General features: G+C 44.8%; 1 protein-coding gene across 1 annotated transcript in view; it reads left to right on the plus strand.

The window, feature by feature from the left end:
* LOC140070481 (uncharacterized) overlaps positions 1-6137 on the plus strand; it is a 35503-nt gene extending 29366 nt beyond the window's left edge. Inside the window, exon 11 of the mRNA XM_072117047.1 lies at positions 3205-6137. Coding sequence (XP_071973148.1) covers positions 3205-3210 — 6 coding nt within the window. The 3' untranslated portion in view covers positions 3211-6137. The remainder of the gene's footprint in view (positions 1-3204) is intronic.
* Positions 6138-17944: the final 11807 nt, after the last annotated feature.

The following is a 17944-nucleotide window of genomic DNA, read 5'->3' on the forward strand; positions in this document are numbered from 1 at the left end:
ATCTCAAGTCTATCTATCTATTTATCTATCTATCTACAGTAAGAAAAGATCCAAGCAGCATCAAAACAGACAATGGGTAAACAAAAAAAAAAAGCGGGTGCACGCCTAAGAGGGCCGAGCATCAGGTCCTTCAGTTATAAAGACAAAGGAAAAAAGGCAGCACACCAGATTGTAGTGGATAAATAGCAGTGAAAAAATACCTTAGTGGATTTATTCCATGTGAAAGAGCAACATTTCAGCTCCAAACAGTGAGCCTCACTGGCTTGACAAAGGCTCACTGTTTGGAGCCGAAACGTTGCTCTTTCACATGGAATAAATGCACTAAGGTATTTTTTTACTACAATCTGGTCTGCTGCTTTTTTCCCTTTGTCTCTATCTATCTATCTACTAGGAAAAAGCAGCACTTCAGCACAGGTAGATAGAAGGTGACAGTTGGGGAATATCCTTCTCCGCAGAACACCAGGAAACCTCAATTACCTTTTTGGACCTCACACTGTATAGCAAGAATAATTCGATCTCCACCTCCACATTCTTTAAAAAGGTAGACACTAACAGCTATCTGAACTATGAAAGCGCCCACTACGAAAAGTGGAAAAACAATATTCCCTATAGTCAGTACAAAAGAATCAGAAAAAATTGCACAGACCCTGACGTCTTTAGAGAACAAGCCGCTGTCTTGAAAAAAAGATTTTTAGAGAAAGGCTACCCACTAAGAATTTTAAAACAAGCTTATCAGAAAACAAGTGGGTTAACCCAGCAAGAATGCCTATCAAAAAATCCTTCAGCTGCGACAGTTCCTACTCCCAGTGCCAAAAAGGACACTAAGAAAAAAGAATACTCACTAAATTTCATAACCAGATACAATGACAATTTCAGAGAAATATCTAATATACTGAAGAAACATTGGCATATCCTACAAAAAGATCAAATTCTCAAAACCATTATTCCCACCCAGCCCATAATGACATATCGACGAGCCTCCACTTTAAAAAATGTTCTGGCCCCCAGCCAGATCAAACAACACAAGAACATGAAGATAACAAATACCGCAAGCACTGTACCGATGATAAAAAGATGCGGCCACAAACTATGTCTGTGCTGCCCAAATATCAATCATGATGCTACCTATTTTACATCTAATACCACCCAAGAGAGGTTTCAGATTAAAACAGAAATGACATGCCAAACAAGTTATGTAATCTATATGATTGAATGCCCTTGTGGTTTACAATACATAGGCAGGACAGTACAAAAACTTCATGATCGTATAACTGGGCATCGAGGTAATATTAAAAAAGGTTTCCTTAAACCTATCCTTTGCCTATCAAAACACTTCTTATGTAAACACCAAAAAAATGAAAAATTAATGAAAATTTGTCCAATTGACTTTGTTCCAGACAATATCCATAATCGATACCAGACTCTCTGTAGAAGAGAAATTTATTGGATATACAAAATGCATACCCTAAGTCCAGATGGCCTCAATGAAATTAATGAGGCGGTTATATAAAAACAGCCTCCCTTCAAGATGATCATCTTACAATGAGGTCCTCCACTATCCACATGACACTCCATCTAAACAGAACCTTTTTATTCCATTACGGCCATCAGATCTGTCAGGATTGGAGAACACAAATCAATGATCGCTATCTTGCGTATCACTGTGCCCATTCTCTTCCGGTATTTTGCGTTCCATCTATCTTCTCCTATCATGATCCTGCACTTCCGGATCCATCTATATCTCTGTCTTCATTTGATACACCCGTAAATTTGATACATTTAAGATACACAATATGATGGTTATATGCATGTAATGTGTTATTTATTTATTTATTTGTATTTTACGATGAATTGTTGTTTTTAAATATGTACCTATTGATACGTTCTATTGATGAGAGACGCATCAATTGATTGGATATGTCATTAAGTCCTATGACATCACTTCCTTTAAGACATACTTATAAGAACCCCTAACCTCTACAACACCATTTAGACCTGAAGAAGCGTCCAGTTAGGACGCGAAACGCGTTGTCTTTTATACCTTTTTATTGTAATGTTTTAAACATTAACCTTTTGTTCAATAAACGGCATCACAGATGCTTTAAACCACAATTGGGTTGCGCCAGAAGAAAGTCCGTTTTTCTTTTTTCTGCATCCAACGGTCTGGAGAGAGCGGAATCCAATCCTCTTTACCTTGGATCTTCTACATTCTTCAAGGTGAAAAGGTGGTGTCTTTATTCCATAATGATAAGTGCCATTTTCAAGCAATGTGTACATTGAATAGGTTAGATATTTATACAAAAAGTCACATGACCTCAAACAGGCCGCCCAATGTTAACCATATAAAGTGCAGAGAAGTACCATACATACTGAGTATAAGCCTAGTTTTACAGCACAAAAAATGTGCTGAAAACCCAAACTCGGCTTATACTCGAGTAAAAAAAATACAGGTTTTACCAGGTTTTTGTGGTAAAATTAGGGGCCACGGCTTATACTTGGGTATATACGGTATATACAAAGTGCTTGTTATATTGATACAAACATGATACAATACAATAAAGTGTACATCACATCACAGTAGTTAATAAATGTAGAAGCATGCATCAAAAAAAGTGCAATAAACAATCAGATACCTTCACAGTAAACACATCACTGCACTGGCTGCACTGCACTGCAACCAACCGACTACAGCCAAACGTAGTGGTGATCACATGACCTGGCCAGGCAGGTGCAAGACATGTGATGTGGACATGTGACTAGCAGCCATCTTGTCTCCTGTGTCTACTCCGCAACGGACCACGCAGAGGAAATTAACAGACTGATTAAAGGGCCAGTCGCATTTTAATTCTTCATTACAGTCTATGTCACCAGCATTATCTGGTAAGGGGAGCAACATTTAAAATAACAACTAATTACACATTAGCTTATATTTTGACTACCCATTTGTATATGAATTATGCTTATTCCTGGAATACCCCTTTAGTGGAGATTTGAATGCTAGTGTGAACTGAGCCTTTCCTTTTTTCTTTTCTGCTTCTCCTCTTTCCATTTTTCTTATCTTCTTTTTCTTCCTCACATTCACTTCTCTTTTTCTCTTCTTTCTCTGAATCTCATGTTCTCCATTTCTCCACTCATTTCTTTTTTCCTCTTCTCTGTGTGTATTTCGAGGTATGCTTGACTGATTCATTCTTGTTTCCTCCACAGGTATGAATCCTGCACCACATCTGGTCATAATACATTTTATGACAATCATTTGCTTATTTTCTGTAAACAATTAATTAATGAAGAATATTATTTTCTAGAATTGCAGCATGGTGCAGACGTAAAAGTCATATTTAGTGGAAATGGATTTTCTGCATATCATCAGAAAACTGCAGTGCTAGACTGATTGCCCGCAAGAAAGTTTGTTCTGACAAAATCACTTCATGTATGTGTGAGATTTACTAAACCAAAACAAACCAAAACTATCAAAACCAAACTACAGAGCTGAACTGAAGTTGAATGCAGTTCAGCAGTTGTAGGTGCTGGCACCCTTTAACTCCTTACCGACATGTAACGCACTATTACGTCATATGCTGGCTGTGGGTGTATGCAGATGGCTCACGGGCCGAGCCCTCTCTACACAAGGTGGGCATTTGCTGCATATGGTAGCAAACATCCACCGGTAACACCCACAGTCGGTGCTGACACCGATTGCGAGTATTAAGCCTGTAAATACCTCCATTTCCCATTTAACACCTTGGAAAACGTATTTGCATACTTCCCAGAATTCCCCGGTGGAGAATCTATGGCCGTAAGTCTCCACACGCCTGTAAGGGTGCCTTAATTAGCAAGGAGAACTCTTACCTTCTGACCTTAGTCAATAGCCTCTCACAGCCAAACCAGTTCCCTACACTGTACTGAGGAGACCCAACCAGGTGGAAACAGTGCTGTCTACAGTTGGGAGTCTGTTCCTTATGGAATAGATATACTGGTTTGGCTTAATCCCAAATCATGTTTTTAGACTTCTTATAGGTCATACTTGGTGATAAGGGGGCTGCCTTTCAAGTTATCAAAAGGAGGCTTTTTTTCTATTTAAAACCTTGAAAAATGTATTTGCATACTTCCCATTCTTATATAAACACAGGCCCAGGCAAGGGTAATATGACACAAGCAGCGGTCACCCAGACCCCCTCATAAAATTAATGTAGGGGGCAGAAAAGCCCTTCTACATCCTTTCGCTACTTCAACCATAGGTTTTGTCCTACTCAGTAAAGGTCACAGGTATAAGTCCCCATCTGGATTTATACATCAAAGGAATATGTGGCATAATCCATTTTTCAGTTTAATCAATGTCCCCATGTTCAAAGAGGCTCAGGAGAGGTCTGCCTTTATCACTCCATTCGGACTCTACGAATATGTAGTGATGCCCTTTGGTATGAAAAATGCACCTGCCACTTTCCAGCGCTTGGTTAACCAGCTGCTTAAGGAGTTTGAAGGGTTTGCTTACCTGGATGACATCGCTGTGTTCAGTCAGACCCGGGAGGATCACCTGACCCACCTGTCACAGGTGCTTCAGCAAATCCAAACAGCCGGTCTAACTGGAAAGTGCCAAATAGCAATGACAGAGGTACAGGTGAGGCATACGAGGTTTATTTACATCTCATAGTAATAAAAGGCAATTATCCTGTGCCAGGCCTCCCAGTGTCATCACAAGCAAGGGGGTGGTCAGGGAATCTTAGGATCTGTTTAGATGAAAGTCTCAATATGAAAATTGTCATTCTTTGGGAGTCCCAGGGGAACAGTTTGATCAGGCTTTTCTGCTTCCCCATGCACAAGACTTAAAGGGGTATTCTGGGAATACAAAATCCCATGATTCTATAAATAAATGAATATGACAAAACTGAGTTTTTGACATTTTAGGGTTTTCCGCACTTGTGACAGGTATTTAACAGGGGTTTGTGCTGGAATTCTGTCGCAGGCGATCGGATTGCTTCCATGCGACACAAATTGGGGGCTGTGCCGTCGGATGATCCAACTGATTCGGACTGAGCGCGGGATTTAACTTTCAATTTGTGTCGCAAGACAATGCACTAACATGCACCACGCAGAAGAAGGTGAACTCCGGCGGACCTCAGCGGGGAAGCGACACGTGTAGGATATCGGGCGCACAATCTTAGTGAATCGCAGCACAGTGCATTATCGCCGGACAGTGCACTTTCGAGGAACTCGCAGGACAGGGTAAGTAAATGTGCCCCAATGTTATTAGTCAGAGGCTGGAGCTTAAATAGTTTGATTTTATGATTCACAAAATGTTATGGCCTCTCTAAAGTATGAAGAGTTATCCCCAAGATGGCTGCCACTGGAAACTACAAGTCCCATTATCCTTTAGTTCTCAGTATCTCCTCCTCCCTCTAATGCTCTGCTCCTAGTGATGATCTAACAGACTGTCCTGCTCTGTTACCATAGTAATTATGTGTGTAACTGCCATCCGTACATATCACCACAACACTGGCCATACTGGATGCACTGCAACCAACCGACTGCAGTCAAGCTTAGTGGTGATCACATGACCTGCCTAGGAAGGTGCAGGACATGTGATGTGGACATGTGACCAGCGGCCATCTTCTGTCCTGTGTCTGCTATGTGCAAAGGAAATCAACGGACTGATTAAAGGACCAGTAGCATTTTATTTCTTCATTATATTGTATGCCAGCAGCATTTTTCTGCTAAGGGAAGCAAAATTGCAAATAGCAACTAATTACATATTAGCTTATATTTTACTGACTCATGTGTATTGAATTATGTGAATGATGCTTATTCCTGGAATACCACTTTGCAGCGTCACTTAATGTATTAAGTTCTGATTTCTTTATCCCTTTTTCTTTTACCAAACTGTTATTTTTTGCATTGTATGTTTATGTCTGTTTAACGTGTCACCCTTTTTGTATAATAACCCTTTTTTATTTGTAAGCACTGTCTTTTTGATATTAAAGGTCCATTTAATAAGAGCCTTCTTGTGTTCTAACGATTCCATCACTCTGAGGAGACGTTACCTACATTGATTGCTTAAGCTGTTACTGTAATCTAATATTGGTGCATAATATATCTTGTCAGCCTATATATGACGAGTGGTGGCAGCTATATCACTCAAGCTGTCAGAGCACGGTCCAGTGAGACCCGCCAGGATCCCTTCCTGAACCTTAGTCAGATCCAGTCAGTGAGCAGCCAGGTTCCTGACAAAAGTCCTATACATGTTCGGTATTGCTGCATCCCAAAAGTCCCAATCTATCAAAATATGTAAATGATTATTCCCGACTATGATTCTCTTAATGTATAATAGCGTCCAATTTTTCACCATCTTGCAACACAAAAGGGGTCATTTACTAAGGGCCCGAATCGCGTCTTTAAGTCGGGTTACCCAAATTTTACCGTTTTGCGCCTATTTTCCCTGAATTGCCCCGGGATTTTGGCGCACGCGATCGGATTGTGGCGCATCGCCGGCGGCATGCACGCAACGGAAATCGGGGGCGTGGCAGTCGGAAAACCCATCGGATTCGGAGAAACCGCCGTAGTGACCGGGATTTTTTGTGGAATTATTTGAAGTAGTTGTTTAAGGGCCATAACTTATTTTTTTGTGTGCTACCTTATTGTGCAGCACTTTTATTGTGACACATAGGGCTAGTTAAACATTTACAAATGTTATAGGTTTTTTTCATAATACGCAAATAGCTTTCCAGGATGGGATAAGTAAAAGCATGCCTCTTTTAGCTAACTTGTAAGGCAGTTCCCTTAACACCAAGCATGACTTTCCAGCAGACTAATGACATGGTGCGGGATTAAAACCAAACCAGTATACCTATTCCAGAAGTAACTGATTCCCCAAATGAGTTGCCACTTTCTTCCATCAGGTACCATCAGGTTACTCCACAGGCACGACTTTGTCCGCAGTGGTGGCCAAGGCGAGGAGCAGAATGTGAGTCGGGGATGTAGCAGAAGGTCAGGACACGCAGCACAGGAGTGAAGTCAAGAACGAAATCGTGTCACAATGAAAAAGCATTATAAATGCAGAGGACATAGGGGAGAGGGCATAGGGAATCTCTAAGGCACAAGGCATGAAGATCCATCAGGGGTCACAGGAAGAGGCTGGCTATTTAACAGGTCAGTGGCTGGCTATCGCCAATTAGCAACACACTGGCCCTTTAAATTTACAGAGGCACACGAGTGCGACTGCGACCCGATACATGGATTGCAGGGGCATCCGTGACAGTACCCCCCCCCCCTTTCGGCCAACCCCTTTTCTTGGCCTAAAAGAAACTCGGAAAAACACCATGGTCCATAATGTTGTCTTCTGGCTCCCAAGACCTCTCATACGGCTCGAACCACTTCCAGTCAACAAGAAAGAACTGCTTCCCTCTGTCCGACTTCATACTCAGGACCTCTTTTAGGCGGCACTTGCCTGGAGAAGCGGTTCAGGATGACAGGTTTAAAAAGGGAGATGTGGAAGGAATTCAGGATGTGCATGGTGGGAGGAAGACAAAGCTTATAGGCCACGGGGTTGATGCGCTTCAGCAGATCAAATAGACCCAGATAGCGAGGACCAAGATTGTAGCTGGGAATCTTCAGCCAGATGTATCCAGAAGACAGCCACACTTTATCACATAGAGAGAAGACTGGAGGAGACCTGCCTCTCTTGTTGGCCTGGGTGGTGGTGCGGGTGGACGCCCGAAGTAGAGACTGCCGCGTTTGCTCCCAGATGGACTTGAGGTCTTGAACCAATTCTTCAGAACATCAGAAGGCACTGGATGTCGTGGATGTCGTCCATAGACAACAAAGAAGGGAGTGGCACTGGCAGATTCAGAATCCAGAGAACTATTTGAGAATTCTGCCCAAGGTAAGAGGGAAGACCAATCGTCCTTATGGGCAGAGACAAAGTGCAGTACCAGAGTCCTGTTGACCCTCTCCACTTGCTCGTTAGTCTGTGGAGGATATGCATATAAGAAGTCTAGCTTCACTTGCATTTGGCTGCACAAGGAACGCCAGAACCTGGAAACAAACTGGACCCTTCGGTTCGAGACGATGTGTTGAGGAAGCCCATGAAGCTGAAAGATGTTTAGGAAGAACAAGCTGGCAAGACGTGGAGCCGATGGCAGACCTGACAGAGGCACAAAGTGGGATATCTTGGAGAATAGATCTGTTACCACCTAGATGATGGTATTCCCAGAGGAAGTCCATGGCCACATGAGTCCACGAGCAGCTGGGTGTTGGTAACGGCAGTAGAAGACTAGCTTGTTTCAGGTGAGATGGCTTGTTTCGGGCACAGGAAGTGCAGGAGCCCACAAAGTCCCATACATCTTTGACAAGATCTGTTCACCAGTAGAAATGGGACATGAGAGTGACAGAGCTTTCCAGGGTGCCCAGCCACACGAGAGCAATATGCCCAAGTCAATATCCTTTTCCGAAGAGCAGGTCGGAAGCTGCCTTCCAAAGCTGCCGAAGGTCGACTGGAGCGGCAACAACCAGTTGCTCAGGAGGAATGACATGCCGAGGAGCCGGTTCTTCCTCAATAACATCAGAGGTAGAAGAGGGGGCATCGGCCTTGATGTTCTTCTCTCCCGGACGGAACTAGATCAAGAAATTAAAACGGGAGAAGAGTGACCAGAAAGCTTGTCGTAGGTTGAGGTGCTGAGCAGTCTGCAGATATAGGAGGTTTGTGTGATCTGTATATATGCAGGCTGGATAGTGAGCTCACTCAAGAAAGCACAACTCTTCTAGAGCAAGTTTTATGGCCAGTAGTTCTCGGTCTCCAATGGAGTAATTTCTCTCTGCAGTGGAGAAAGTCTTGGAAAAGAACCCACAGGTGAGACTTTGGCCTTTTGGCCCGTTCTGGGTGAGCACCGCTCCAACTCCTACTGAGGAGGCATCAAATTCCAGCTGGAATGGCTTCTCCGTATTAGGCTGTGTGAGAACTTCAGCTTAGAGAAAGCTTCTTTAGCCGCCGGAGGCCAGAGTCTAGGATTGGCATTCTTCTTGGTGAGATTAAATGCTCCCTGCAGATCCAGCTTGGTGAAAATCTTGGCACCAGGTAAACAATCAAAAAGTTCAGTGATCAGAGGTAGTGGATAGCTGTTTTCACGGTAACTTTATTGAGACCACGGTAATCGATGACTGGTAATCTTGGCCACAAAGAAGAATCCAGCACTGGCAGGAGAAGAAGACTTGCGGATGAATCCCTTCTGCAAATTATCCTTGATGTAGGCTGAAATAGCACAGACAATGGGTACACCCTACCTTGTGGAGGAGATGTACCTGGCAGCAGCTCAATGGGGCAGTCACAGGGACGGTGTGGTGGTAGAATCTCTGCTTCTCTGAGAAGATATTGACATAGCCCATGTAAGAAGCGGGAAGACCCATCAGCGGCTTAGAGGAGTCTGCAGAAGACATGGAGAGCCATGAGACAGCAAGAATGGCACGACTTTATCCACGCTGGTGGCCAAGGCGAGGTGCAGAATCGTGAGGCAGAGACGGAATTGTTGACAGGCAAGAGGTCAGGACAGGTAGGACGGGATCAGAGTTGGGGACGAAGCAGAAGGTCAGGACAGGCAGCACAGGAGCGAAGTCAGGAATGTAATCAAGGTCACAATGGGAAATCACTATAAACGCAGAGGACATAGGGCACTAGCTTTCTCTAAGGCTTTCTCTAACGAAGATCCAGCAGGGTCCACAGGAAGAGGTTGGTTATTTAACAGGTCAGTGGCTGGTGATAGGCAATTAGCGGCACACTGGCCCTTTAAATTTTACAGAGCCGACGCGCATGCACGCCCTAGGAGGTGAGGATGCACACGCTGACCCACGTGAGATGCCGCTGGAGCGCGGAGAGGTAAGCGAGACTGCAGAGGGCACGAAGGGGCACGCAGAGGCTCACCGGTGCACCTGTGACCCGAGACAAGAGTCGCAGGGGCACCTGTGACATTATTATTATTAAAAATCATCTTCATGCATGACAATGCACCATCTCATGCTGCAAAGACACCTTTGTGTCATTGGCTGCTATGCGCATAAAAGGAGAGAATCTCATGGTGTGCCCACTATCTTCCCCTGACCTCAACTGTATAGAGAACCTTTGGAGTATCATCAAGCAAAAGATCTATGAGGGTGGGAGGCAGTTCACATCAAAACAGCAGCTCTGAGAAGCTAATCTGACATCATACAAAGAAATTCAAGCAGTAACTCTCCAAAAACTCACAAGTTCAATGGATGTAAGAATTATGAAAGTGATATTAAAGAAGGGTCCTATGTTAACATGTAACTTAGCCTGTTAGGATGTTTTGGAGTAAAATAGCTTTCCATTTCAGTGAATGTGACCTCCTAATGCTGCAAATTTAACAAATGACTATATTCAGTTCTTTACAACTTATAAAATGTTTTGAAACTCTTCTGTGCATAAAATTTTGGAACTGTGCATTTTAAGTTATTTTAATTTTTAAGAAAATACTGTTATGATTGGGAGGTTTGTTCAATAAAATTCGATTTATGCTCTAATGGGTGATGACTAGAGATGAGCGAACACACTCGTCCGAGCTTGATGCTGGTTCGTAACTGCTTGTTGCTCGGACGAAAATGGCAGCTCCCGCCGTTTTGATTTTTGGCGGCCAGAAACAGAGCCAATCACAAGCCAGGAGACTCTGCACTCCACCCAGCATGACGTGGTACCCTTACACGTCGATAGCAGTGGTTGGCTGGCCTGATCAGGTGACCCTGGAATAGACTAGCCCCTGCCCGCGCTGCTCGCATCATTCTCTGTCTGGATGCCGTTAGGGAGAGAGCTGCTGCTGCTGCAGGGATACGTTAGGCTGTTATATTAGCTTACTGTTAGGCAGGAGTGATTCTACAAGAACCCAACAGCCCTTGTTAGGGCTAGAATAGCGTTATATATTTTTTTTTTGTTTGCTTGTGGCTGGCCTTGCTGGCACTAGTAGTGCAGCTAGTACCATATTGTGACGAATTTGCAGGGAGACTTGCGAACGTTATATTGAGCTCTTAGTGACACACATATCCATCTCAAACACCTAAGTGGGACAATTTATTAGGGGTTTGATTGAATTAGGCACAGTCTGACGATTTTTTTTTTTTTCAAAACTTAAAGTGACTTAAAATCCAGTTGTGTGCTGTCAGTGTAGGTTAGAAACTAGGCATACAAGAACCCAACCGGCTTTCTTAGGGCTACAATAGCGTTATATATTTTGTTGATTTGCTTGTGGCTGGCCTTGCTGGCACTAGTAGTGCAGCTAGTACCATATTGTGACGAATTTGCAGGGAGACTTGCGAACGTTATATTTAGCTCTTAGTGACACACATATCCATCTCAAACACCTAAGTGGGACAATTTATTAGGGGTTTGATTGAATTAGGCACAGTCTGCTTTTTCTTTTTTTTTTTACTTTTCTATTTTTTTTTATAACTAAAAGTCATCAGGCACAGCACAAAATCCAGTTGTGTGCTGTCAGTGTAAGCTAGAAACTAGCCATACGAGAACCCAACAGGCCTTCTTAGGGCTACAAAAGCGTTATATATATATATTTTGTTGATTTGCTTGTGGCTGGCCTTGCTGGCACTAGTAGTGCAGCTAGAACCATATTGTGACGAATTTGCAGGGAGTCTTATGAACGTTCTGTTTAGCTCTTAGTGACACACATATCCATCTCAAACACCTAAGAGGGACAATTTATTAGGGGTTTGATTGAATTAGGCACAGTCTGCTTTTTCTTTTCTTTTTTTTTTTTTCAAAACAGGCACAGCACAAAATCCTGTTGTGTGCTGTCAGTGTAGGCTAGAAACTAGCCATAGCAATAGGATAGCATTGTTTTGTTAAAAAAACACAAAAAAACACAAAAAAATTTTACAGTTTACACTTTAATTTTGAAAATGTTGAACCCGAGGGCTAGGGGTAGAGGACGAGGGCGTGGGCGTCCAACTACTGCAGGGGTCAGAGGCCGTGGTCCTGGGCAGGGTGAGACACGACCTGCTGATGAGGGAGCAGGGGGACGCCGCAGAGCTACACTCCCTAGGTTCATGTCTCAAGTTACTGGGACTCGTGGTAGAGCACTGTTGAGGCCAGAACAGTGCGAACAGGTGATGTCATGGATTGTGGACAATGCTTCTAGCCATTTGTTCACCAGTCAGTCAGTCTTCCACGCAGTCCACCCATGTCACCGAAATCAGCACTCCTCCAGCTCCTCCACCTCAGCCTCCTTCCCCCAGTCTGCCCCCTCCCAGGAAAATTTGGCATTTGAACCGGCATACTCTGAGGAACTGTTTTCTGGACCCTTCCCAGAGTCACAAGCCACTTGTCCGGTTGCTGCTGAGCTCTTTTCCGATGCCCGGGTTTTCCACCGGTCGCAGTCTGTGGGTGATGATGACATTGTTGACGTAGTGGAAGAAGTGTGTAAAGAGGTGTCGGACGATGAGGAGACACGGTTGTCAGACAGTGGTGAAGTTTTTGTCAGGGAAGGAAGTCCGAGGGAGGAGCAGACTGAGGGATCGGAAGATGATGAGGTGACAGACCCAAGCTGGGTTGATAGGCCGGGTGAACACAGTGCTTCTGAGACGGAGGCGAGTCTTCGACGAGAACCAGTTGGAAGAGGCAGCGGTGGGGACAGACAGAGCTGGTGCATCAGCTCCAAATGTTTCACGTAGTGAAGCTCCCGTGGCGAGGGCTAGATTTTCGGAAGTCTGGAGGTTCTTTAAAGAAACACCGGATGACCGACGGACTGTTGTGTGCAACCTGTGCCACACCAGGATCAGCAGGGGTTCCACCACTACCAGCTTAACCACCACCAGTATGCGCAGGCATATGAATGCTTAACACCCCACTCAATGGAACCAAGGACGTTCACCTCCGGCCGGGCACACCACTGCTCCTTCCCCTGTGTCACCTGCTGCCTCTGCTAGTCGGCCCCCTGCCCAGGACCCCAGCCCAAACAACTCCTGTGCGAAAACCACACCTTCGCCTCCACGATCCTCCACAGCATCCACCAATGTCTCCATGCGCAGCGTTCAGCTCTCCATACCCCAGACGTTGGAGCGCAAGAGGAAGTACAGTGCAACCCACCCACACGCCCAAGCCCTCAACGTCCACATCTCCAAACTACTTAGCCTGGAGATGCTGCCCTATAGGCTGGTAGAGACCGAGGCCTTTCGCAACCTCATGGCGGCGGCCGCCCCTCGGTATTCGGTCCCCATCCGCCACTACTTTTCCCGATGTGCCGTCCCAGCCACGTGTCAGACAACATCATCCGTGCCCTGACCAACGCCGTTTTTGACAAGGTCCACCTGACCATGGACACGTGGACGAGTGCTGCCGGGCAGGGCCGCTATGTATCGCTGACGGCACATTGGGTTAACTTGGTGGAGGCTGGGACCGAGTCTGACCCTGGGGCTGGTCATATACTGCCGACGCCGAGGATTGAGGGCCCTCCCTTGGTCCTGGTCTCTCAGGCCTACTATACCTCCTCCTCCGAAATACTATCCATGGGCATGGCTCCATCAGTCTGTAGCTCTAGGCACAGCAGCTGTGCTGTCACTAAGCGACAACAGGCGGTGCTCAAACTGCTGAGCCTAGGCGATAAAAGGGACACCGCCCAAGAGCTATTACAGGGCATCACGGCGCAGACTGATCTGTGGCTGGCACCGCTGAACCTGAAGCCAGGCATGGTTGTGTGTGACAACGGCCGAAACCTGGTGGGGACTCTGCAACTCGGCAGACTGACACATGTGCCATGCGTGGGCCATGGGTTAAATCTCATAGTTCAGCGGTTCCTCAAGACATACCCCAATCTGTCTGATTTGCTCACGAAGGTGAGCCGCATCTGTGCGCATTTCAGGAAGTCCAGCACAGATGCACAGAGGATGAGGAGGAAGAGGAGGAGAATGTTGGCGAGACAGAAGAGGGGAGCATTGCTCAGTCCTTCACTGTTCAGTGTATATGGGCAGGAGAAGAGTTGGAGGAGTTGGAGGAGGAGGAAATGGACAGTGAGGCCAGTGAGGGTAGTGAATTCTTGCGCGTTGGGACTCTGACGCATATGGCAGATTTCATGCTAAGCTGCCTACCCCGTGACCCTCGCATTCAAAGAATTTATTCCAGCACCGATTACGGGGTATTCACTCTCCTGGACCCACGGTACAAGCAAAATCTTTCCACTCTCATCCCTGGAGAGGAAAGGAGTGTGAGAATGCATGAATACCAGCAGGCCCTGGTGCACAAGCTGAAACAGTATTTCCCTTCTGACAGCGCTGGCGGCAGAGGGCGAACTTTTGCGGGACAAGTAGCGAGGGAGAGTAGGTGAGCAGGCAGCTTGTCCAGCACTGGCAGGGGTACGCTTTACAAGGCCTTTGCCAGTTTTATGTTGCCCCAGCAAGACACTGTCACCTGTCCCCAGTCTCTGCAGAGTAGGGCTGATCTTTACAGAAAGATGGTGAGGGAGTACGTAGCTGACCATACCATCGTCCTAAATGATCACACAGCTCCCTACAACTACTGGGTTAAAAGCTGGACATGTGGCACGAACTGGCGCTGTTCGCCTTGGAGGTTCTTGCCTGCCCTGCCACTAGCGTGTTGTCTGAGCGGGTTTTCAGTGCAGCTGGTGGCATCATCATCGATAAGCGTACACGCCTGTCGACTGATAGCGCTGACAGGCTGACGCTTATCAAGATGAATAAAGCCTGGATTTCTCAGGATTTCCATTCTCCACCAGGTGAAAGAAGCTCAACCTGAATAATGTATGCACTCCTCCTCCTCATTTTCCTCCTTCTGCTCCTCTTTGTACACTAAAGCAGAGGAAACTGGCTATTTTTTGCCAGGGCCAACTGGCTCTAGGTATAGTACTCTATGTATTTAATTTTTCTGGAGGGCCACCCACCCGGTCCTCTGGTTTGAAAACTTTTTTGGACTGCCACTTCCAGGCACTCAATCTATTTAATTTTTCTGGAGTACCACCTACCTGCAGCTCTGGTATGAAAACATTTTTGGACTGCCACATACAGGCACTATCCAAATTTAATTGTCTCCATAGCAACACATCGTCTTTATAGCTGCCTCCACACGTTTTCTCCATTGCTACCTCCACACATCATCTCCATAGCTGCCTCCCAAAGTCGTCCATATAGCTGCCTCGATACATCGTCCCCTTAGCAAACGAGTTGTGTCGGGCAGAATTTTGGGTTGTTTTCATGGCTTCCACATCAAACTTGTTAACTTTGTCGCCACCCTGCTGTGTTATCCACAAAATATACTGGCAAACTTTTATCATTTACCGATATTATTTCAGCGCTTCTTGCGCATCTGTTTACATTCCCCTCACCCACCATAACCAAGCCAATTACTTATAAGAACAGTACTACACTTGATCTTATACAAAAGGTTCTTAGAAGTGCTGTTTGTAGCCCCCGCCTACTTTGAAAATTGTAATTTTTTCAAAGTAAACGCTTCTGGCCCCCAGGCCCATTTTGGGTGGGGAGGAGCCGAGAGACAGGGGCTTGGACAGGCGAAAGCTTGCCTGGCAGCGGACCGCCAGCTCCATCCCAAGATTAGGCAGCCTCAGTGGCATCCATGCATACTGCCCCTGCTGTTTCCTGTCCATTTCGCCTCCACGATCCTCCACAGCGTCCACGAATGTCTCCATGTGCAACTTTCAACTGTCTATACCCCAGACGCTGGAGCACGAGAGGATATACAGCAGATCATCCCCTTATCAAACGAGCTGTGTCAGGCAGAATTTTCAGGTGTTTCACCAGATACATAATGGAACTCGGCCCATCTGTCGCCGCCATGCTGGAGACCTGAAGTTTCAATCATAGCAGCGCAATATGGATGGCCCATACTGTCGCTCTTAATCATGGAAGTCGTCTCCATGGCTGCCTCTACATGTCGTCCCCTTATCAAACAAGCTGTGTCAGACTCATTTTTTGGGTGTTTCACCAGATACGTCATGGAACTTGGTCACTATGTCGCCAACATGCTCTGTTATCGACTAAATATACCCTCACCCTTTTGTTCACATAGGAAATCATTTCAGCGCTTCTTGCTCACCTCCTTTGGTTCCTCTCTGCCACCCATTGGTTTGAAGCCTGAGTCCATTTGGGGTATGTCGCCATGCCACTCTCTAGCCTGCCGCTGCTGCCGCTGCCTCTGCATGCCATCTTCTATAGTGTCAGGGTCAATTATTGGATGTTTTAGATGCTATCTAGCCTAATTCGGTCACTCTGTCATCGCCATGCTGTTACCCATAATTTTGGCATAATTGTGCGATTAAGCAGCCTCAGAGGCATCCATGCATGCTGCGCCTGCTGTTTCCTGTCCATTTCCGTGGTGTTTCCATCATTTTCTGAGGTTTCCAGGTGTTTGGCCTTGGTCCCCTTGAAAAATGCTCGAGTCTCCCATTGACTTCAATGGGGCTCGTTATTCGAGCATCGGGAAATGTTTGTCTCGAATAACGAGCACCCGAGCATTTTAGTGCTCGCTCATCTCTAGTGATGACTTTTATTATACTGACTATCATTTGCATCAACCATTTAGGAAAATCATAGATAAATAAAATTTGGTGTGTATACGTCTTATACATACAATATGCTGTTTTCAGTGGATTTACTTGAAGGAATCTCACTGGTTTACTGCTATTTTAGTAATGATATAACACAAAGCACCATGGGAAGTGTGGGTAGCCTAAATTTTCAGAGCAGATCGCAGGTAGCAAGCCTCAACCCATTTCACTGCTCCTGAGGAGAAGATTTTTGACAATCAGAACAGAAAATGTGCTTTAAATTTGGAAAGGCAAAAGTAAGCGACACATTTCGGCCATTCCTCTGTTTGGGTTTTTTAAGTTACATTTTAAAAAAAATATCTCAGCTGTCCCAGCATGTCTATTTAATAAATAATTGTATTCTTACTAAGTGCCAAAATACTTAAGTGTCATTTTTGATTATTTTGTCGTACCACTGAAATTCCGCCTACTCAGAGCATAGCAGCAGGGTGGCTTTCTCTGCACTTTTCACTCTTACTGACAAGGCAGTGCAATGAGGTCATTGAGCCACCTACACCATTCAGTCATTTCACCATTTCCATTTTAGTCAGTCATATTATTTATAATGTGTATATGTATAATATATAATAATTTATTATGGGAACAGTTAACAGTATAACAATTATATATGCAGAGAGAAGGGCGAGCAACATGATATGGGCATCTCTCTGTTTTTAGAGGAGGAATCTCATGTGACAGTTTGGTAAAAAATCATTACGACTTCGGAGTTATCCTTTAATGAAAGTAAGATAAAGTGAAATAGATTTGCAAACAGTAAAACTTTAGCCTTCTCTTTTTAGTCTGTATGGACTTTTTTGCAGATAAGTGCAAAAAAGGGACATTTCTTTATGTAAAATTAAATCACAAAGTTAAGTTTTATCATATGCATCATTGATTTCTGAATTGAAAAATATGGGGAACATTTATCAGGGCTAGTACACAAGTTTTCTGGCATATAAGCCCTCAAATGATCACAGTACCTGGTGTAGAATTTTATGCGAGCACAGCCTGTCACCAGATATATCAGGTAGCTGGCACCCAGAGGGGTGCACAGAGTGCCACCCTACGATAAATGTCCCCTAATCGCTTCATACAGTTGCGCTTTAATGTAAGAATTAGAGGACACTGAAGGAAACAAGACTGTTGTGTCATAGTTGATACCTTGAATTGTTTTCTTTTTTTAATTAGCAGTTACTAATAAGTTGTAACATTAGAACTTAAACAAAGATAAGTTCGTATGTGTATGAGATGTGCATAATTCTTTGATTTTTTTTACATATTAAGTGCCTTTGGAATGAATTTTGTGTATCTGGAATTATTGCTCATATGTGGCTGTAGACTCGAGACATGTGGTGCCATCTAGTGAGACTTTTCAGGAGAACATGGGA

This window comes from Engystomops pustulosus, chromosome 7 (genome assembly GCF_040894005.1).
Source record: "Engystomops pustulosus chromosome 7, aEngPut4.maternal, whole genome shotgun sequence".
Lineage (NCBI taxonomy): Eukaryota > Metazoa > Chordata > Amphibia > Anura > Leptodactylidae > Engystomops > Engystomops pustulosus.